This window comes from Leucopleurus acutus (genome assembly GCF_964270905.1).
Source record: "Leucopleurus acutus genome assembly, chromosome: 3".
Lineage (NCBI taxonomy): Eukaryota > Metazoa > Chordata > Mammalia > Artiodactyla > Delphinidae > Leucopleurus > Leucopleurus acutus.
The window spans coordinates 124,831,924-124,856,101 of record NC_139145.1 but is presented as its reverse complement, the minus strand read 5'-3'; the positions used below and the strand labels follow the sequence as shown (position 1 = coordinate 124,856,101).

Here is a 24,178-nt window from a genome sequence, read left to right as displayed (position 1 = left end):
TAAATGTACTTTTCATTCAGTGGGTAGTAAGCACATTAAGTGAAAAACTGCATAAAGAATTAGGATGTCTGTATCATATTTACAGTATTGTTACTGACTTAGGCAATATTGAAAAAGAACAGTTACCATCTCTATACTTCAACTTCTTTGTGTCTAAGGTGAAGACTATATTCAGCATCTCACCATTTCCTTCGATTATGGACCTTAAGATCCTAAATCCAGAGGACTTGAAATAGAATGATCTACATAGTATAATCACTTTTTACATTTATAATTGTGATTATGCATTTCAGAAATATTAATTTACACCTTCCTCAGACTATTCTTAGGTGATGATAAAACTGAGGCAAAGGAGGATTAATTGCTTTCCTGTGGCCATATAATGATGTTGGGTCTAGGTGTTCTGATAAACATGTCTCCTTTTTTAATACAAAAGTTGTATTTACTCTTTTGGAATGGACATTGGCCATAAGAAGATAAAACAACCCATCAATGAGATTAGAGTATGCATCTTTAATAGTATAGTAACTAGTATCATTTTCCTTAAAATGATTGATTTTTATTTAAAGTTTTAATTCTTTAAATTGCTTATGTAATTTAATAGTCATGAGTTGGTTGTAGTATATTTTATTTAAAAAAAAAAACTGGGCTTCCCTGGTGGCGCAGTGGTTGAGTGTCCGCCTGACGATGCAGGGGACGCGGGTTCGTGCCCTGGTCCCGGAAGATCCCACATGCCGCGGAACGGCTGGGCTCGTGAGCCATGGCCGCTGAGCCTGCGCGTCCGGAGCCTGTGCTCCGCAACGGGAGAGGCCACAACAGTGAGAGGCCCGCGTACTGCAAAAAAAAAAAAAAAAAAAAAAAAAACTGCCTTCTAAGCACCTAATAGTGCTCTGAACTCATTTTAATCCTTAATCATTAATTATAATAATAGGCTGAATATAGTCAGAATTTACAGATGAGAAAACTGAGGTACAGTGAGCTTGACAACTTTGCCCCAAAGCTGTGCTCTAGTGCCATTTTCTCCATGAAGCCTTGAAAAATGAGGAAGACTTTAAGTTGGCAGTAATAGGGAGAAAAGACAATTTTAGGTAATGGAAATGGCATGAACAAAGGCGTATATGTGCTGAAGCTCAAAGTTTGCCACGGTAAGTATGACTAGTGTGTTTTGGCTGAAATTTAGAGTAACCGTAGAGGATCTGTTATAGATAAAGTTGAAAAAGCAGTTTGAAGGTAGCTCGTAAGAGGGACTTGAATGCTTGGGAAAGAAATTAGTGCACAATTCAGTAGGACTTAGGGAGTTAAAAAGATTAGGGAGTAGAATTGTAGGATTTGGCCTAAGTGTGCAAAATGAATGGAAGAAAGATCAGACCAGAAGCACGTAGACCAAGTAGGAGACTGTGGTCATAGTGAAGTCACGAAAGCCTAAACAGCTGTCACTAACTACAGAAAGGAAAAAACTTTGTAAAGGAGGAAGAATGTGGCTACTAAACAGCTGTAGAGAGTAAGAGAGCAATACTAGAAGATGGGCCTGACAACCAGCGTTCTGGTGGCTTATCAAAGAAAGGAGAGAGAAAATGAGGTGGTGTTTTTTGAGTAGCCAAAATGATCAATCTGACTTTTAAAATGGTAAATTTGTGGATTTGTGGGATACTAATTGAAGTATCCATCTGGCAGTTGGAAATGTGAATTTAAGCTTGAAAGTGGAAATGTGTAAAGAGCATAGGCTAACGATCTTGCTTTTACACTTTGACTGCATTAAGAAAATAGAATTGAAATCCTGAACATGGATGAAATTTCTAAAGAAGAGAAGAAAAAAAGAGAGGGTTGAGACTAGGCTACTAAGAAGGACCTAAATTTGAGAAGCAGGAGGTGGAAGAGTAAAAGCCAGTGGAAACAGAGAAAGAATATCCAAAAGGTAGAACGAGATCAGGCATGGCACTAGGTCTGAGGTCGCAAAAGGTTAGAGGTCAGGGGTCAACAAAACTGGATTCTTCTGAAGGTCTAAGTTATGATCTAAAGGGAAGCCATTGAAGTTTGTGAAGAAGGTACTTCTTCTAGGACAGCAGTTTAAGGAATGTGTGGGTTACAGGTAAGGTATTAAAATAGGTGGATAGTGGATACAATGAAGACAAGAGCCATTGAGAAATTGGTTGTAAAAAAAAAGAAGAAATGGATGCTCAAAGACGTGGAAAAAACGGAAGGACAACATTCTCACCTGGGCTCCTCACAAATACCTAGCATTTAGACTTTACTCCAGGCTCTCTTCCTAGCTGTATCTTTTGTTTCTATTCTCCTTTAAATCATCTGTGCTATAGCATAATGTTTTAACGTGCACCCTATGTTTTACCATCTCCCGTCTTTAAGACACACTGCTTGGATGCCTTTCATTGTATCTCCTCTTGGCCAACTTCTCATCTTTCGGGGTCCTCTTCAAATGCCTCCTCTATGAAGCCGTCCCTTATTTAGTGTATAGTATTCTTTCCTCAGAATTTCAAAATGCTTCAGTCATTTCTTTGTCATGGCAGTTATTGCTTTCTATTATGTACTGTTGTTATTATTTATGTACATGATTTATCTCTCTCCTTGGAATTTAGGCTCCTTGGAGACTTTCTCAAGGTTTCAGTTATACCATGATGAAAAGAGCATAGACTTAGAATTCAGACAATCTCATTTTCAGTTTCTAGCTCTTTCACTTTCTGATAGATTGTGTGACTTCAGGCTTAGTATTTAAGCTCTGTAAGCCTCAGCCTTCCTCCCTATAAAATGCCTATATGTCAGGTTATTGAGAAGATTAAGTGGTAAGGAGGTAACTGATTTAAAGAAACTAGCAAAGTTAGATTCCTTTCCCTCCTTATTCATCTTGATTTCTGTGTCATCACTCAGAATGGTACAGTACGGATATTAGAGGCTCCAGAAACTGCTGAATGAATTAGTAATTTCTTTGCTATTACTAAGTATATAAAGGCTACTATAGTTTCTAGGCTCCTGATATTTTATTGGGATGATTTTTTAAGGAATTCTTTTTTTCATTGGAACAGAGTATACTACAGATTTACCAGATTAAAAATATATACAATGCAGAATTATTTGATGGATAATGGTGATGTCATACAAACCATGTTAAAATTCAAATGAATCCGAATTAGAGACCTACCTATTAGGAAAAAATTAATTAGCTTAGAGTTAATAGTAGCCTATAGAAGCTATTTCTTTTACCATACAAGTAGAAACTAGGCTTTGAGGGAGCCAAAAAGATGCTGCCTAGACTCAAGCAAGCCCATAGTTTGTATTATTGCTTTGTAAGCAGTATAAGGTGACATATACTCCGGGCTTACAATTTTCATTCTCATTTTAACAGATTTAAATATATTCTATTACCAGTGGATAAAATTATATTCCAGAGAATGTAAGATTGGGAACCCTAAAACTAGACTGTGATCTAAAGACTAGGTTAAAAACTTGCACTTCATTCCAAGAGTTATGGATTCCACAAGTACTACCAAATGGTGTTGTTTGAATAATCTGAAAGATTTTGACGATGTTGTAAATTTTTAATTACTTGAAAAATTCAGTATAATGAAAACATACTTTAATAATCTGTAAAGACCTAAACCTTCTCTGTCTCACTTTGTCTTTTTTGAGTTCTTATTCATCATTGTTCAGTTTCTATATTATTATGGCTAATTCAATAGTGTATCTAAATCTTTTACTATTTAAGGATAGATTTTTAGAAGCTGGCATTACACATTCTTTGCCCTTTTTAAAAATTACAAACAGGGTTGATCTCCGTATGGAGTAGAGGTAGGATTCGTTTATAATAAATAATACAATAAGGAAATATTCCTACTTGACAAACAGCCGTTAACTGTAGTACTGTTTCGAACATAAGATCTAAATAATAATAGCCATCATTTGTTGAACATGTATTGAATGCCCAACATTTCAGATACCTTACTCTGATTTTATAGTTGAGGAAGCTGAGTCTCAGAGAAGTTAAATAATTGTTGTTAGGTCTCCCAGACAATAAGTGATGGAGTTGGCTTTTAAGTCAGGACTTTCTGAACCCTAAGTTAATCATTTTAATGACTGTGCTCTACTGACTCTACAATAGTTATACTCTCATTGCCTCTCATTCTTTGCATACTTCAGATCTCTCTAATAACTAGTTTGTTCAGCCATCATGTAGCATTTCTTCTTCAACTTTCAAAATAATCTTCCCCTCAAGGCCTTAGTCTTCAGAAAATATCATCTGAGTTTCCTGAATTACTTACCAAAGTAAAAATTTTTTAAACTAGTATAATAAAATGGTAAGGGTATTTAGTGGATGGAGCAAAGACGTGGTTGCTATTCTCTGTTTTCACATAACGTCAAGAGATAGGAAGTAATTACATTTATCGGAGAAATAGATCATGAGAGCCTAAACTAGGCATTGATGATGAGAGTCAAGAGGAGCAGTTACATGTGAGAGAGGTTGGAAGATGACATACCTCTACGGTAATTCAGTGAAAGGGAGGGTGAACAGTCCCAGGGGAAGTGCAGAATTTGGTCATTAGGAGGAAAATGGTTTCACGATCAAATAGGGACTTCAGGAGAAGGGACAGATTTGGCCAGGAAGGAGATGGCTTGGAGTTTTGACATAGAGAGTTTGTAATTCTTGTGACATCTAGCCTCAAGCATCCATCTGGATCTAAGCCCTTGACATGTGGCTAGTTTGAATTGAGATGTCCTGTAAGTGTTAAATATACACTGCATTTGGAAGAGTAAGTACAAAAAAATGATGAATGTAAAATATTAATATTCTCATATTGGTTGCATGTTGAAATAATAATATCTTGGATATTTTGAGTTATTGAGTTAAATAAAATATGTTTTTAAAATTAATTTCACCCATTTCTTTTCACCATTTTTTTTTTCATGTGGCTGCTAGGAAACTTAAAATTGTATATGTGTCTTACCTTATATTTCTGTTGGACAGCAGTAGTGTACACAGAGATTTGTAATAGATAGTTAGAAATGTAGGGCAAAATGTCTAGATTTGGAAATAACCCATTATAAAAGTGATAGCTTATGTTATAAGATTAGATAAAAATGCTGGCGTACAGGGTATAGAAATGAGAAAGATGCCAACAATTATAGGATGAGAAGAGAAAGAGTAATTCGGAGGAGAATTAGAGAATCAAGACTCTAAAGTGGTACATAGTCTGTTAGAATTTCAGAAAGAAGTAGTTCTTATCATTGAATGATAGAAAGGCCAAAGAGGAAGAGGAGGACTGAGAAAAGGACATTGAATTTGATTGATATAGAAGGAGTGTCAATAGAGTATAAGAAGGATAGATTGCAAGAGATTAAGAAGTTAAGAGGTTGATGAATTAGACTCTGTATACAAACTATTCTTTCGAGCTAGGAGTTCACTTGTAAAGATAGCAATCTCTTGATTGGAGCAGAGTACAGGGAAATTTAAGCATGCTGTTGGCTGAATGAAAGGATTAGTGAAGTAGGAGTGCTTGAAGTTATAAGAAAGAGAAGATAATTTCTATAGTAAGGTCCTAATGCATTGGGTCCCAAACCTGAGTTCATGTTAGAGTCACCTGGGTAATTTGTCACAGGAGCAAATTCCTAGGCAACATCTCACATCTAAAGAAATAGTATTTTCTGGAGATGTGTCTCCCCAAACATGTTTTAACAAGTTCTTCTAGGTGATTATGATGTATCCATCAGGCCAAACAAATCAAGAAAATTCAGGGTTCTGGTGAGGACATCAGGGAAATGACTGACCATAGCATCCAGAATGGATAGAGAGACGACTGGGTTAGAATAGACTGGTGGACTGTGAACTATGATTAAGGAGTTGGCTTTCATTATTAAAAGAGTGAGCATAAGTTTAGTAGGAATGAAAGACTGAGAAAGCTAAAAACATAGTGGATTTTGATCAGAGAGGGAAGTTTCAGAATTGAGGACCTTGGAGGCCAAGCTGTGTGTGTTTGATATGGAAAAAAGATGAAAAGAACTGAGTCATGCGCATTGTAAGACCTATCAGTTTGGTGACTCTGATACAGGACAGAAGTAAAAAAGTATGAGATTTGGGGTTTAGGAGGAAGCACTAAAGGCTGAATCAGTAGGGAGCTCTTTAGACTTAGGATTTTGCCAAACCTTGATTATCTTTAGAGAACATTCCAGAATGGGGTGCCTCCTTGGGCTACCGTGTTCTTAGTCTCCGTGACCCACTCTAGCTTGTGGAAAATAGAATGGGTGCCTGACGTTCACAAATATAAAATGCATAGTTTTAACTATTCACAAGTGACCCTCAGGGTTAATGACATGGGCAGTTAATAATTTTTTCCAAGGCTTGAATTTGAATCTCCTGCCCTAAAAGTGGCCTGTAGAAACCAGTCACTTAACAAGTGACTTGCAGTGAAGCCAACAACTTACATCTCCATTTGCCTTTAATATATGATTGTATTAATTATCAAAATACCTCAGCCTGATAGGTTTCACAGGAGAGGAAATTATTTGGCAAATTGTGATATCAAATGGGTTAAAAATTAATTGAGTTTAAAAAAATTAGCACTGCTCCTAGCATATAATAATTGTTTAATAAGTGGTAGTTATTGGTGCCAGTTAGGAATTCAACAAGTTTTGAAGCCAAATGTTTTTGTGTATGCCCAGGTTTAGTGAATAGTATTTATATTAAAAAGTTTGTTTTGATTTGGAATCTCCATGAATTATTAAACTGAAACTAGAATGTTAAATTTGCAAGTAAATTAGAGGGAGAACAATAGTTCATTTATCACTTACCAACTGTTTGATATATTTGAAGGGAGCTATATTTCATAGTAACTCATATTATATTGCTATTATGAAAATCACAACTTTTAGTATATCCTTTAAGTATGTTTCCATACCACAAATACACATACACAGAAACAAAATTAATTACATTATTCACTTTGTTTTTCTTAGAGATTTAGTGTACCTGACAACTAGATTTAGTTGTTTCTGCTAAACAACTTTCTCTTTCGGTCTATTATATACTTATATAATTGTTTTTGCTTTATAGCGAAGAGCTCAGAAAAGAAGCAAGACAATTAAAGCGGGAACTCTTAGCAGCAAAACAAAAGAAAATGGAAAATGCAGCAAAACAAGCAGAAAAAAGAAGTGAAGGTAAGGGCAGTTATCAAGCTTATATTTTCACTTGGTACTTATTCCCTCTCTCCTGAGTTGAGTTTTGTTGTTGTTGTTTAATGCTTTCTTTGGCCAGTTAGCCAATAAAATTAAGTTTCACTTAGGACTTTTGTCTGAGAAGGAAATTCAATCAAACATGATCGTAACTAGTGTTCCTTAATAAACAGAGTACTTCACATCAAGCAAAACTTAAATGTTGCCATAGCACTTATCTAGAAGTACACAGGATAGAATGTCCATTTTTACACTGCATACCCTTTAAAACATTTAAGAAGTGTTTAGGCCCTATATATGAGACTTGTATAGACATTATTCATATGTTGGTTTGAATAGTATTAAATGCAAATTCTTGTTTGTTTTTGGTTTTGCTCTTATGTTTAGGTACAGAAAATCTAAAGTATTGATAAAACTGATCAAAAGCTGATCAAAATAATATCCTGCTTTTTATACAGGTTAAATATTTCTTTATTGTACTGTGATTTTTTTAATAAAGCTCTAGAATAGCTTCAAAAAAGCTTTTTTACTGAAGATCTTTAGTTTAAAACTGTTTCAGCTATAAAACATAATATTCAATTGCCAAAATAACAGTTGGAACTCTCAAATCTGTCTTCTTTTTACAGTAATAAAATACATTGTAGATTCAGTGAACATGATCAGAAATCTGATTGTTACCTTTAATAATGTACACTAAATCTGGCTTAACAAATTTGCTTTGTGCATATATCTTGTGTAGCCTCGTGCTTTTGGAAAGCATGAATATTTTTAACTACTAGGTTCTATAGCAGTCACTGGAGATATATCAAAGCATAAGATGTAATATCTATCCTTAAAGAATACGTATTCCAATACAGAACAGTGGTACAGCATTTGGCCATAGGCATTATTATTTATTTTAAGTAGCACGAGTAATACCACATAACTATCTAAAGCTCATAGTTCTTAGATTATTTGTACCATGTCCCCAGTGACTATTATAGTAAAGGCAGGTACTTGATGTAGAACTTAGAATCACCAAAATATGTTTGAGTGAAACAAATTATTAAAAAGTTAACTCACCAGAATGACACAAATTATAACGGAATTTGAAGGAAAGGATAAACTTATATGTGACTAGATCATATGGGTAAAATGTAACCCAGATTAGAAAGAAGCTATATTGGCAATATTGAGATTTGAAAGAGTACAAGATTTCAAATATTGTATTTGAAAGAATACAGTGAGGATTATTTAATTTTAAGTTTATATATAATTTTCCCAGGGGACTGTTTCTTATAATTAAAACGCATTTTAAATATATGAAAGTAATTCCTTTTAACTGGAAAGATGTTTTATTTTAATTTTTTATTCATTTTTGAGCTAGTAATTATTATTCTCCCACGCCATCTGAAGAGCCATGATGGACTAGGGCTATGAAGTTGGCAGTAGATGGTTCTTGCCTTCGTACATAGTTCATGATCTACTAGTAGGAGTGAGAGAATTGCAGTAGGAAATTACCGAAATAGAGTTGTATGGTTAAGGCCTGTATTAGACATAAACAGTGCTGTGTTGATTTATTTGTCTGCCTTTGAAATACTTAATACAATTAGGTAAAGAAAGACTTGAATCTTAAAAGAATGATTATTTCTTAACACACATACAAAAAGAAGATTCTTCTGGAGCTTATTTCACTCTATTTATATGAAAGTTAGCCAGGTTAAAAATCTTTTTATTTCATAATTAGAAAGAGAATTATATATTACTTTTATAGTAATATATATATTACTTTTCTGAATTTAATTTTTCTTATATCATCTAGAAATACCTGGATTTCCCCTAAATCTGAGAGACAGTTAAAATTAACTTCCCAAAAAAAGTGATCATTTGGTTGCTATCGTTTTTCTTCTAGTCTCAGAATGGGCCATGTTATTTATTTTTTTATTGTTTTATTTTGAAATAATTTTAGACTTACAGAGAAGTTACAAAAATTGAGAGTTTCCAGATACCTTTAATGTTAAGGTCTTGTGTAACCATAGTACAATGATCAAAACCAAGCAATTAATATTAACACAGCACTATTACTAACTGCAGACCTTATTAGAATTTCACCAGTTTTCCCACCTGCGCCCTTTGTATGTTCTGTGATTCCTTCCAGAATTCCATATTGCATTTAGTCATCATGTCTCCTTAGTCTCTTCTGATTTGTGACGGTTCCTCAATCCTTTCTTGTCTTTCATGAACTTGACACTGATTAGATATTTTGTAGAACGTCTCAATTGAGTTTGTCTCATGTTTCCTCATGATTAGATTGAGGCTACGCATTTTTGGGAAAGATTGCCACATAAGTGGCATGTCCTTCCCAGTGCACTGTACCGGAGGTAACAAGATGTCTGTTGTCCTTTTATTGGTGATATTACCGTGATCACTTGGTTAAGGTGGTTTCTGCTTAGTTGCTACACTGTTCAGTTACTCTTTTTCCCTTTGAGAATGTAAGTACTGGAGGGGAAGATACTTTGCAACTATACAAATATCCTGTTTCTTTTCAAGCTTCCTCCCACTAATTTTAGCATCCATTGATGGATATTGCCTATAGGCAACAGTTATTTACTGTGGTGTTCTAATGGTGACTATTTCCCTGATTAATACTACTTTTATTACTTGGAATTCTTCACTAAGAAGAATTTACTATTTTTGATACAAATTTTGACAGTAATACTAGGTGCTCATTATATGAAACACTAATGGTTGTATGAATGCTTTGGAATATTATATTTCAAAGTAAACAGGAAAGTATTAAGACTCAATTTCAGTTACTAGCAGTGAGGTTATTTAAGCCTTAGTGACTCCATTTTCTTATCATAAATCCAGGGATAAAATGCCTTGTGCATCCTTCAAGTTGCTTGTAAGAAGTAAATTAGGTAATGAGAAGACCTTTAATAAATTTACAGTGCTATATAAAAATAATAATTTTACATTTGTAAGAGAAAAATATAGCTATTCATGGTTTCATTTTGTTTCCTATCCAAATCTACAAATTGAAAATATGAATGTTTTAAGCCTATTTTTTAAATTAATTAATTAATTTATTTTTGGCTGCGTTGGGTCTTCGTTGCTGCACGTGGGCTTTCTCTGATTGTGGCGAGCTGGGGCTACTCTTTGTTGTGGTGCGTGGGCTTCTCATTGCGGTGGCTCCTCTTGTTGCAGAGTACGGGCTGTAGGCCCGCGGGCTTCAGTAGTTGTGGCACGTGGGCTCAGTAGTTGTGGCTCGCCGGCTTTAGAGTGCAGATTCAGTATTTGTGGCGCACGGGCTTAGTTGCTCCACGGCATGTGGGATCTTCCCAGACCAGGGATTGAACCCGTGTCCCCTGCATTGTTAAGCAGATTCTTAACCACTGTGCTACCAGGGAAGTCCTGAAAATATGAATTTTAATACTATGTTAGAGTTAAAGCCTATAATCGATATGGTTACATATAAATATGACATAAATTAAAATCTCAAAATAAGCTTTCCTTAACTGTGTTTTCACAGTTGCATTTTTATAATCATATTCTTTCTTAAAAGGTATGTGTGCATGCACTTATGTACATTCTTAAGTAAAGCTTCCAGTAGTATTATTTCCTGATTCTATGAATTAATCTGGCAAGTCTAACACTTGCTGACTACTGCGACTTTATTTTAGAATTTAATGTATTATTCTCACATTAAAAGCACTTGGAAAGAAACCCATAAGTACAAGAAAGCTTTGTGTTCTAATGTCCATGCATTAATTTACCTAGTTTTGTCCTTGCATGAATGGAGGTCTCCCATTTAGCCAGATGCTCTAATAGATGTGATACTTTTTCAGGGCTTCTGTCATCTTAGGAAGTCACCTTTGATCAGGGAGTAATATTCCTTTGGTTTTATAATCTTTATCCAGGGGCTTCCCTGGTGGCACAGTGGTTGAGTCCGTCTGCCGATGCAGGGGACACGGGTTTGTGCCCCGGTCCGGGAAGATCCCACATACCGCGGAGCGGCTAGGCTCGTGAGCCATGGCCGCTGAGCCTGTGCGTCTGGAGCCTGTGCTCCGCAACGGGAGCGGCCACAACAGTGAGAGGCCCGCGTACCGCAAAAAAAAAAAAAAAAAATCTTTATCCAATTTCCTGGGCTAGAGCCTTAGCCAGATTTGTATAGATAATTAGGAATTTATATTCTGACCATAGTTCTGCTTCTAAATCTATTCTATTACCTGAGACAAGTTACTTTGAAATCAGGATCCATCTGTTTCTCCATATAGAAATTCTAAGATAAATAAGGTGTGCTATTTAAATTTTTTTAATGTTTTGCTGTATTTGCTCTTTATTAATTCTTTCAGTTCCATTAGGACAGAAAATAAAATAATTAAAAGTCATTTGAAAGAAAGATTGTTACTTTTACATCAATAAATACTTTGGGCCCCATACAATTAAACAGTCCAAAATAAATTGCCATTTGATATTACCTGATTGTAGTGATAGTGCCATGAGTATATGCACATGTCCAAACCCATCAAACTGTACACTTTCAAACATGTACAGCTCATTTGTATGCCTGTTATGCCTCAACGAAGCTGCCCCCTAAGAAAGAATATTGATCTACAACCCAGAAACCTCTTAACATCTCTGCCCTAGTATGAAAGCATATACTTATAATTGAGTCAGTGCATTAATCTTTTTAACACCAATGTAGTAAAAAGCTTCTCTATGTAGTAAAAATGTATATGGGACCATCCATTTTTCTCTTCAGTCTTCCCAGTAAAGCTCAAGATCTGCTATTTCTTATATCACAAAGATATTGTCAGATAATAAATATAAGTATTCCTTTGTGTATGGAGAAAAGCACTACAAAAATATAACCTCATAATTTTTGCCGTTGCTTTGCCACCTATTTACTTTTTAAAGGCCTCAGATAATGTATAAAGAAGGCTTCAGTAAATGAGAGAAATAGAATGTGAAGGAATACAGCCATTATTATAGTCAAATAATGAGAATTTTTATAGCAGCATGAAATTTGTCTCTAAAATTCAAAAAAATTACATTTCTTAGTTGAATACAAAATCTGCAGTAGGTTCTAACATCCCAATTTAAATAAACAAGGAATGTGGTGTTTTACTTTAGATACCAGCAATGTCAAAAGAGATGTACTGCAGGACAATCCTGTTTACAGCCTGGGAGTCTCTTTAGTCCCACTGTAAATCATCCAGGCCTGTGCATAGGATTTTTGTAGGGGGTAATAAATTTTGAATAAGATTGATAGTTAATTGGAGATAGTTGGTTTCCTGTGTTGGCTCTGTCAAGTTCTTTAATAAACTATATAATCCTTTTTGTTAAATTATGTCTCTAAGTCCTTTCCAGATTTCTTTAAGTTTCATCATATCAAAACCAGCACCAAACTGAACACAGTCACATAGAGATACAGGTTTGGACTTATTCTCTAATCAGCTCTAGGGAGATAAGGTGTCAGATACTCTTTTCAAAGTTTCAAGCACACAATACCTGCTCTATGACTAGCGCCAGAAATTAGAGGAAGAGCAATCTGAGATTGTAAATCAAGAAACAATTTTAAAGCCTCTTCATGAAACACATCCCTGAGGTGCTTAGTACCTCTCAAATTGCACTGTGCCATTTCAGGTCTCTTCAAACTATCTTTTTAATGCTGGATTAAGTCAGACTAGGGCCTCTCAGGCTTGATAGGTTGTTAAAGTATATAGTTTTTGACTACTTTTCATCTGTCTAACATATAATGTTAAACTAGCTTAATCTTGGTTTTTATAAGAAACAGAAACCCTTCTGGAATGTTAGCTCTATGTTGTGCCTAATACCATGTAGAATTAATTCCTCTCTGAGTAAACTGGTCCTGTTTTCCAAAGCAGTTAGCTCTCTTCAGAGAGCCTTAAGTCATCATTTTTTTCCTGGAGGCTGGAAGTATCAGACCTATTTTTCCCGTAGTCTACTCTTAATATATTGCTAACTTTTTTTCTTTTTTCTTTTTTTTTTTTTTTTTTTTTTCGGTACGCGGGCCTCTCACTGTTGTGGCCTCTCCCGTTGAGGAGCACAGGCTCCAGACGCACACTCAGCGGCCATGGCTCACGGGCCCAGCCGCTCCGCGGCATGCGGGATCCTCCCGGACTGGGACACGAACCCGTGTCCCCTGCATCAGCAGGCAGACTCTCAACCACTGCACCACCAGGGAAGCCCTATATTGCTAACTTTTAATGTTATTTACATGGAAAAGTGAAAGTATATTTGCCCTTGACTCATAGAAAGCCTCTCAGTCCAGCCATCAATAATACTCTATTTATTCTTACTTTGGGCATGGTGCTAATAAACTTATTATCTGGTTCTAAGTTAAAAACAGATTAAAGAATAATAAAAGTGTGGGACAGTACTCTTTAAAAGGGTAAACTTGATGGTATGTAAAATGTACCTCAAGGATTAGAAAATAAATAAATAAACAAGCAAAAGAAAACCCAGGGCAGGGACTGCCCTGTGGATCTTTCCAGCCTATTATTTTGTAGGACTAAAAATAATATAAATTTTTTTAAAGCGAGAAGGAAAGCCATGGCTAGGGACATCCATTCAGGTAGCAGTAAGAGGTGATACATGACCACTTGACATTAGGTGAGGAAACACAAGAACATAGTAGTGGAATATTATAGATATATTTGCTGTAGATGATACTTCATTATATTCTGAAAGCAGGTCAGTATTCAAATAATTGATACTCATTATACTGATCCTGATTCATTAAGAAAAGTCTAGATGTTATTTATTACTATTTAATAAGGCAGAGAATAGGCAATCGTTCTAACCTAATTAGTAAAAAAAAAGTTTTTAATTATTTTAATCAGTTAAAGATAAGATTCTCTTATCTGAAATATGTAATTGTGTGGAACACCTCATTTACTAGAAGTCCTAGAAAAATGAAGCTTCCCTTTGTAGCCAGGACAGTCTCTCAAGTGAAATTTTATTGAATGCATTTTACTACCTTTATGTGCCAGAAAGCATGCTTTATTTTTAACAGTAAGTTTTTCAAAAATATAATTTTTAAAATAATAAAGACTTTTAAAGGGGTATAGCAAGTTTAAAGATGTACATAGCCTCACAATTAGACCAAGAATTTAATCTTTTGATACAGTGAATAAGAGATGATCATCTTTAATGTGAGAGTCCATAAAGTACTTTGTTCTTTTTTGGACAGTCCATCTCAAACTTTTCACTAGCTATTGTGAACAAATCTTGCTGAGCTTTACTTTGATAACCATATGTTATGGGCATATTTAATTTTATTTTCTTGCATTCTGTGCCATCTTGCAGACCTCCTAGTAGTTACTTAGGACTCGTCTCTTGCTACTTTTAAAAACCAATGTGTTAGGGGTACCTCTTTGCTGCCCTTCACTGTCTTAATATAATTTTTTTAATAAGCATTCTTTCTGCCTGGTGACTGATACAATTCCAATGTGTGAAATTTGACAAAAGCCTTAAGCTATATTTTTAGGAACTGCAATTTGTCTTCTTTTTATTAATATCGATGCCATTCCTAACCCATTAAAAATAGGTTTGCTAATTGATAGAGCTAGGTATTAACCTTTGGGCATAACTGTCTCTTTAAAAAAAAAAAGCTGTATTATTTCTTCCACTTGTAAAAGTAACATATGTCCTTTGCAAAAATATCAGAAATGTAGAAAAGCATAAAGGAGAAAAAGAAAGATCACCCCATAATACTTCTTCCAAAGACAGCCATGGTTAACTCTGTGATATTTATTTTTCTGGACTTTTTAATCTTCATGCCAGAAACACACATGTGTATTATTTTCCATAATGTTATTTTATCATAAGCTTTTCATAATATGCTTTTTTTTTCAAACTTTCCAAGTGAAATTGTCTGTTAACTCTTAAATGGACAAATTGCTTTTAGAGGTATTTCTTCCTCTTAACTCTCTCATATCTGACAGACTAAGATTTAGAAGATGATGGATACAAAAACTGTATAAATGTAAATGAGAGATGAAAAATTCCCACCGTTTTCAGCTCTAGGATCTAGAAGATGTGAGGGCACTGACACTCAGGGTCTACATCTCGATCACTGATGGGAATTATTTATACCTCTCATAAATTAAAACAAAATGAGAAAATACTGACTGACATTGCCTGGTAGCCTGCCGTCTTGTCATTTCTTAAGTGGCCACTGATAAATCTGCAAGGAAACTTTGTAATCAGATTAGATATTTGGAACCTGAATTGAAATAATTGTAAATTTGTCCACTTTAGAAAATAAAAGAGGTGAGGGCTGTGTATGTGTGCGTGCACATGTTTTTTGTTTTGTTTGGGTATTTAAATTGTCTCAAGGGGGGAACTAATACCATCATTAAAAGTTTGATTATAACCAGCAATCCCATTTGGGAATGGAGTTGTTAACTATTCCAGACTGCTGTCAAGACCTTATTTTAAGTAAGATGTTTTTCTTTTATGTGACATTTTCTGAGGCTTTGCCAAAAATGACATCAAACATATAATTCATTTGAGCGTTGAGTTTCTTCAACATCTTGCAGCACTTAATCAAATTTGAAAAAGATATTCTTTTCACAACTTTATAGTGTAAACCTGTGAATATGTTGCATTAAAACTTACTTTGGACAATTTAATCTGTGTGGTATTAGGTTGATTTTTTTTAAATGATTAATGCAATATGCTGACAGTTTTAAATGGTTATATTTTCAAAATTCTTCACATAAACTCCTGGCAGGTGGTTCAGATGCAGCTTTTGAGTATTAGTAATTTTTCATGCAAAACCCAGATAATCCATAAGTTGTAATAGCTACATTAAAAATTTTGAAATGCCAGAAAGGACGAAGAGAATAATGAAGTTCTCAGAACTAAGAACATGTCAAAATATTAAGAATCATTAAGAATCTATTTGAAGTAAAAAAGTAGTTTATACTGATTTTTTTTAATGGCCACACTAGTGTGTAAGCTTATTTAAAACATGCTGCAGTATGTTTAAAATGTGAAAATAGGCTTGCCTTAAGCAATGTCTTGAGCATCAGAAACTTCTATTTTGAGTATACTCTACATCACATAGTTCTGTGCAGTCACAGAGTTTTGGTCCTGAAAGGAGAATCCAGCCCTACCCCTCTATTATATACAGGAAACCAAAGGCCAGCCAATTAAGGGGCTTAATTGGAGCAACTGAGCCCGTGTGCCACAACTACTGAGCCCGCAAGCCACAACTACCAAAGCCCGCGCACCTAGAGCCCGTGCTCAGCAACAAGAGAAGCCACCGCAATGAGAAGCCCGTGCACCGCAGCCCCTGCTGGCCGCAACCAGAGAAAGCCCGCATGCAGCAATGAAGACCCAACACAGCCAAAAATAAATAAATAGATAAAGTTATTTAAAGAAAAAACAAAACATTATGTAGAATTCAGCCCAAGAGATAGGAGACCTGGAAGAAGAGAAAGAAAATCTAATAAATGTCTAGTCAAATTATAGGAGGAGACCAAAGGGCAAATAGAGGCAATAGCTGAAGAGATGATAGCTGAAAATTCTCTTTGATGAAAGAGATCAATTCACAGAATAAAGAAGTTTTTTTTTTTAATGAATAGAGGATAAAAAAAATAAAAATAAATACAGATCTAGGGACTTCCCTGGTGGTCCAGTGGTTAAGAATCCACCTTCCAATTCAGGGGACGCGGGTTCGATCCCTGGTCAGGGAACTAAGATCCCACGTGCCACGGGGCAACTAAACCTGCGCACTGCAACTACTGAGCTCACGTGCCTTAACTAGAGAGCCTGCTTGCCGTAACTAAGACTCGATGCTGCCAAAAAATATAAATAAATAAATTTTTTTTTAAAAATACAGATCTAGACACATCGTGACAATATAGCATTCAGCACAGAGACCTTAAAAGCAGCAGGAAAGACATCTTTAGAAAAGCAAGAACTGATTTCTCAACAGCAGCAAGTGAGGACGTAAGACAGGATATTATCTTCAGTGTACTAAGGGAAAATATTCTTCAGAGAAACAAAAACGGAGAGACTTTGCTACCTGCATACCTTCACTAAAAGAAATTCTAGGACATACTTTAGGCAAAAGGTAGGTGAGTCCACATGGAAAATCTGTACTGCAAAGAGAAAGGAATGTGGAAAGTGGTAGGTGTATGAGGAAATCTAAATAAACGTTGAATGAATAAAATAACAATAATGAGTTAAAAATGAAGATAAAATTAAAATATATAATAACAATATAAGTTTGAGGAGCAGATAAAAGAAGTTTGGAAAAGCATTCTGTGGTCCTTGTATTGGTTCTTATTTGGGAAGAAGGTAAAGATACAAATTAACTTTAGACTTTAAAACAGTAAATATGCATGTTAATATTTTATTTTTTTTGCGGTACGCGGGCCTCTCACTGTTGTGGCCTCTCCCGTTGCGGAGCACAGGCTCCGGACGCACAGGTTCAGAGGCCATGGCTCACGGACCTAGCCGCTCCGCGGCATGTGGGATTTTCCCGGACCGGGGCACAAACCCGTGTCCCCTGCAGGCGGCAGGCGGACTCTCAACCACTGCGCCACCAGGGAAGCCCTGCATGTTAATATTTTAAAGAAAACTACTAAAAGAATTGGAAAAGGTCATAACTTCCAAACTGGTAGAGAAAAAGATGGATTAAGGAAAAATTGAACCCAAATGGAGAGAAGAAAAAAGAGAAAACAAAATGTAGTCTGGACAGGATATTAAAAATAATGGTACAAAATAAGATAGGAGAAAAAAAATAAAGATATACTAGTAATTATATTGAAATAATGCAAAAGGTCAAATACTTTAAAAGACCAAGATTTTCAAACTGGATTAAAAAAAGAAATTTAATCGTGTACTACTTACCTGAGAAACATCTTAAATATATTGTACAATCAAATCTTTAAGGCAAAATGTATTATTAGGCATAAAGAAGGTCTCTACCTAATAACAAAAATTTCAATTTACCAGGAAGATTTAACAGTCCTAAACCTGAATGGACCCAATAACACAGACTCAAAATGTATGAAGTAAAAATTGATAGACCTGTAATAAGAAGTAAATAAGTTCATCATAGTGGGAGATTTTACTACTTTTTTCTCAGTAACTGATTTAAAAAGCATATAGAAAAATGAATGAAACTATAGATGATTTGGACTACACAGTTAACTTACTTGATATAAGGCACCTAAAGAGAATATTGCACTCAACAGCTTCAGAATGCACTCTTTTCCAGCACTCTTGAAGAAAGAAAGATTTCAGATGACTGTTTTCAAACAGACTACCTTCTCTGACAAAATGCAGTTGTTAAGAATTAGTAACGACTGATTTTAAACAGTTACTGATTTCCATATATGTCGATGTGTCCACCACTGTACATAGAAGGAAAATCATAGCTTCAGATACTTATATTTTAGGAAATTACTAAAAATATTTCCCATGTAAAGAAGCTTTAGAAAAGAAAAAAAACAGGCAAAATTAACCCAATGAAGTAGAAAGAAGGAAATAATAAAGAGCAGGAATCAGTAAAATAGAAAACAGGTTTTTTTTTTTAAGTGTTAAACTTTTTGTGGCTTCTTTTGTTGCGGAGCACTGGCTCTAGGTACACGGGCTTCAGTCGTCCTGGCGCTTGGGCTTAGCTGCTCCGCGGTATGTGGGATCTTCGCAGACCAGGGCTCGAACCCGTGTCCCCTGCATTGGCAGGCGGATTCTCAACCGCTGCACCACCAGGGAAGTACCAGAAAACAGTTTTTACAAAACAGGGTTGCAAAAATAAATTACTACTAGTATAACTTCTTAGTCCCTTACACATAGTAGATAACCAGGAAATTGATTTGATTTTGTTGTATTAGACATTTGTCACTTGCTCTTTATTGGATGTCCTTCCAGTCCAGAGAAAATAAGATCTACTTACTTTGTACAAGGAGTTCCATAGGGGAAGTTTCTATTAACAGTGCTGCTTTTATTAGCTACAAAAGAAGTTGCTGTTAAAAAGAGTGGGAGAGAGAAGCAGACAGACAGAAACTCTAAAATACACTGTTTAGGTAAGATTGGGGATTATTTCTCTCATGCAGACCATCCAGGAGTAAACACTTCAGGGCCAGCAGGTGATTCAAGGACCAAAGTTCCTTTCATTTTGTTTTTCTGCCATTTCCGAGGGTATTTTCATCGTCCACATTGCCCACCTTCATGTCTGTGTTCTAGCAAGTGGGAAGAGGAAAGATTAAGTACCAGACAAATGCTTCATCTTAAAGATGATCCAAAAGTTGCACATAGCACTTTCACTCATATCACATTATCCTGAAATCACATGGCCATTCCTTGCTCTACAAAAGGCTAGACTACAGTTAGATGGCCAAATCCTGGCTAGAATTTAGAGTCAGGAGTGGGGAGATGAGGGTTGGTTCTATCACTAAAAGGTAAAAGGAGAGAATGAATTCATGGAAAAAATTAGCAGATTCTGTTACATAATGTAAGCCAAGGCCTACGAAGAACAAAGAGGCAGGTAGTCTGTTTGGTCAGGAAAGGCCTGACACAGTATCTGAGCCAGGTTTTGAGAGATAAGTAAGATTTCACCATAAAATGAAGGGCAGTAAGTAGAGCAATAGTTGGAAGGGTGCCCTGCCAGGCAGGAGTCATAGCTGATTCATCTCCTCCCTATGCTTGATACTTGACACAGTGGCTGGCAAAATAATAGGCATTCAACAAATATTTGCTGAAGGAATGAATGAAATTGACTTTTCTGTCTAAATCGATAATTACATAGTTTATAGTGTAAGGGGAAAGGAAAATAAGAATGAAAGAAGCTCAAGATAATTTTTTGAGCATGAATCCATGTTAAAATGAAGAGTACAGATGAACAAATAATAAACAAATTAACTTCAGATAGTAAGGGCTAAGAAAATAATATAAAACAGGGCAATGTAATATAGTGACAGGAGGGCTACTTTAAATTGGGTGGGTATCACAAAGTACCCAGTCACAGACAGAATCCACAAACATTAATTTGAACACAGAAAAAAAAAATTTTTTTCTTTAACAGCATTATTGAGGAATAATTTAAAGTGAACAGTTTGACATGTTTTGACATTTGTATACACCTGTTAAACCTTCACCACAATCAAGATAATGAACATATTCTTCAAGGTCCAACATGTTTTCATGCCCCTTGTTAATCCCCTCACCAATCCCCAGACAACCACTTAAGTCCTTCCTATCACTGTAAAACATTTTATATTTTCTAGAATTTTATTTAAATAGGATTATGTACTGTATGTACCCTTTTTTGGTATGGCTTCTTTCACTCAGCATAAGTATTTTGAGATTTATCTGTGTTATTGTGTATATCAGTAATTTATTCCTTTTATACTAAATAATAGCCCATGATATAGATATGCCACAAATTTTTATATAGCCATATGCTTTTATTTCTCTTGAGTAAATATATTGAAGTGGAATGTCTAGATCGTGTGATAGGTGTATATTTTGCATGTTTAACTTTTTAAAGACTGCCAAACGGTTTTCCAAACTAGTTGTGCCCTTTTATATTCCTGCAAGTAGTGTGTGAGATATTTTGTTACTCCACATCCTCATTAGCGATGATATGGTCACTTTTAACTTTAGTCATTCTAATAGTTTGTAATGTTACCTTGTGATTTAATTTGCATTCCTCTAATTAATAATGATGTTAAACATCTTTTCATATGTTTATTTGCCATCAGTATGTATTCTTTAGTGAAAAGTCTATTTAAATGTTTTGCCCATTTTTACCGTGTTGTTCAGCTTTTACTGGATTTTGAGCTCTTTATGTACACTGGATACAAGTCCTTTATCAGATACATGATTTGAAAATATTTTCTCCCAGACAGTGACTTAATTTTTCATTCTTTTAACAATTTCTTTCAAAAACAAAACTTTTAAATTTTGATGAAGCCTAACTTATTTTTTTTCAATTTTGGATTGAGTTTTTGGTGTTGAGTATAAGAAATCTTTGCCTTAGTTTTTTATGACTGGCTTCTTTCAATTAGCATATTTTCGAGGTATCCATGTTGTATCATGTGTCAGTACTTTATTCCTTTTTACTGACGAATAATATTACATTGACTAGATATACCACTTTTTTTTTTGGCTGTGTTGGGTCTTCGTTTCTGTGCGAGGGCTTTCTCTAGTTGTGGCAAGCGGGGGCCACTCTTCATCGCGGTGCGCGGGCCTCTCACTGCTGTGGCCTCTTTTGTTGCAGAGCACAGGCTCCAGACGCGCAGGCTCAGTAGTTGTGGCTCACGGGCCTAGTTGCTCCGCGGCATGTAGGATCTTCCCAGACCAGGTCTCAAACCCGTGTCCCCCTGCATTGGCAGGCAGATTCTCAACCACTGCGTCACCAGGGAAGCCCTAGATATACCACATTTTGTTTATCTGCTAATCAATTGAAAGACCTTTGAGTTTTTCCCACTTCTTGGCTATTATGAATAGTGTTTCTGTGAACATTCTTGTACATTCACTTTGCTTTAAGCCTTCACCAGTGGTCTCCTCAAAGCCTATTGTGCTTCTACAAAGTTTCTTCAGAATTTTTGAAACTTTTATTGACGAATTCCTCAAAGTCCTCTAACTTCTGTCCCCTATAAGGTTCTAAACCCACTCACATGAACTTAACTTCAGGATTTTGTTAGGGCAGCACCCCACTTCCAGAATCTTTTCAGTGTATGTGTTACAATAAATACAAGATTACACACACAGACAGGCGCGCATGTGCACGCACGGGCACACACACACACACACTAGCAGAATCTGAATGTTTGGGTCTTTCCATTGGATTAACCTGCAAGAGAAAGTCTGCTCTTTTCAACTCTTCACCTGCTTCTCTGGAAGGTTTTTGAAGGTTTTGCTCTCATTTCTTCTCACTGACTGAAAAAGAGCACAGTTCAAGTACCATTTCCTTATACCTTTGGCTGTCTCTTTTATATAGTATTCAAATAATGCAACTCAAATATGCCCACTAAAAATTTTCCCTTTCAACAATGGAATTATATTTTATAGAGTAATTTTACAAGATTTTCCATGTTAGCTTAACTGTTTTCAAAAAATTTACTAAAGAAGCCAACATATATGATCAGGAAAACGCCCAACTACAGTTCAAACCACAGGATAGGATACTGAGATAGCACACAAAACAGAACAAGGCACTGAACAGCCAAACTTCAGGAGGGCAGGAAGACCAAAGGCCTTGGATGCAGGATGTCTTAGACTCTTACCTGGATCTATCATCAGACAACTCACCCTAGCTTCTTTCTAGCTTTCTTGAGCACCTACCTCCCAGAAGTCAGACACTGATTGATTAATCATGTGTCACTCTGTCATCAGGGGCAGGATCTGTTATCAGAGGAAGGGGTCAGAAATACACTAGGCAAACAAAAATCATACCTGCAACACTTGGCCTCTCTTAGCCTCAGTTTCCTCTTCTGTGAAATGGGTACATTTGTTTATTGTAAGGTTTCAGTATGTAAAGTATACAGTATCTTTGGTGGTAGCTCTGGTGGCAGTAGTGATAGTGGCAGGAATGGTATAGAGGATTTGCTCTGTGTTGGAAGGTGATCTTCAGGTTCAGGACCTCAAGTGGTGTTTTGGGGGTGTTAAGAGGGGTGTTCTCCATTTTTTACCATGATTTAGCTAAAGAGATAGTCAAAGCCCATATAAGGCTTATGTTCTCATTCCTCCAGAAAATTGGCTCTGTTCCCTCATATATATGACTTGGCACTGGGAGATTAGTTTTGCATTGTTTTGTGATATTCACCTCTTCCCCTGAATTCCCTCTGCTTCCACACATGTGCCCAACCAAGGCATCGCCCATCTTCTGTAGTCCACTTCATGTAATTGTGACTAGAGGAGACCACACTGAGGTGCTACAGCCTTTCAGCATTAGTTGGCATATTTCCTTGTTCCAAAGTGGGTATCTGGCAGTTTCTTCTTTATATGCATTATTACATTGACCTCAAGTGCTTTAGAAAACGGAATTCTGTTAGTTTTGTCATGGAAAGGACAAAGGCCCTTAATCTGATGTGATCTTTAATTTTATGTATCAACTTGATAGGGCCACAGGGTGCCCAGTATTCAGTCAAATGTTATTCTGGGTGTGTCTGTAAGGATGTTTTTGGATGACATTAGCAGTTGAATCGATAGAGAAGTAAAGCAGATTGCTCTCCCTAGTGTATGTAGATGGCACTCGTCCATCAGTTCAAGGCTTGAATATAACAAAAAGGCAGATTTTTCTGAGAGTAAGAGAGGACTCGAACTCCTTCTGTCTGACTGCCTTGAGCTGGGACACTAGTCTTTTCCTGCCTTCAGAATCAAACTGAAACATCAGCTCTTCTTGAGTTTCAAACCTGTGACTTTTAGATGGGAACTTAAACCATCAGCTCTCCTGGCTGTTAGAACTTCAGACTCAGACTGGATTTCTAGCTTGCCACCTGCAGGTTTGGGACTTCTTAGCGTCTGTAATCTTGTCAGCCAGTTCCTCATAATAAATCTGTTACTATGTATGATCCTATTGATTCTGTTTTTCTAGAGAACCCAGACTAATACAACTGGTAAATTCAAAACAAAACAAAAAATCCTTTCATATTTTTCCAACTGAGTGTTTGTTTTTCAGCATCCTAGTCTCAGTTCAAAAAAGGAAGGAAGGGGCTTCCCTGGTGGCGCAGTGGTTGAGAGTCCGCCTGCCGATGCAGGGGACACGGGTTCGTGCCCCGGTCTGGGAAGATCCCACATGCCGCGGAGTGGCTGGGCCCGTGGGCCATGGCCGCTGAGCCTGCGCGTCCGGAGCCTGTGCTCCGCAACGGGAGAGGCCACAACAGTGAGAGGCCAGCGTACCGCAAAAAAAAAAAAAAAAAAAAGAAGGAAGGAGGAGAGAAGTCTTTAAATAATATAGATCATTTTTTTTACCTTTAAGTTATCTATATATTATTCTAATAAGACTAAAAAATGAAAATAAGACCAGTTGGTA

General features: G+C 36.1%; 1 protein-coding gene across 1 annotated transcript in view; it reads left to right on the top strand.

The window, feature by feature from the left end:
- Nucleotides 1-24,178, top strand: part of CWC27 (CWC27 spliceosome associated cyclophilin) — a 224,906-nt gene that overhangs the window by 106,849 nt on the left and 93,879 nt on the right. Inside the window, exon 11 of the mRNA XM_082837378.1 lies at nucleotides 7,058-7,161. Coding sequence (XP_082693504.1) covers nucleotides 7,058-7,161 — 104 coding nt within the window. The remainder of the gene's footprint in view (nucleotides 1-7,057; nucleotides 7,162-24,178) is intronic.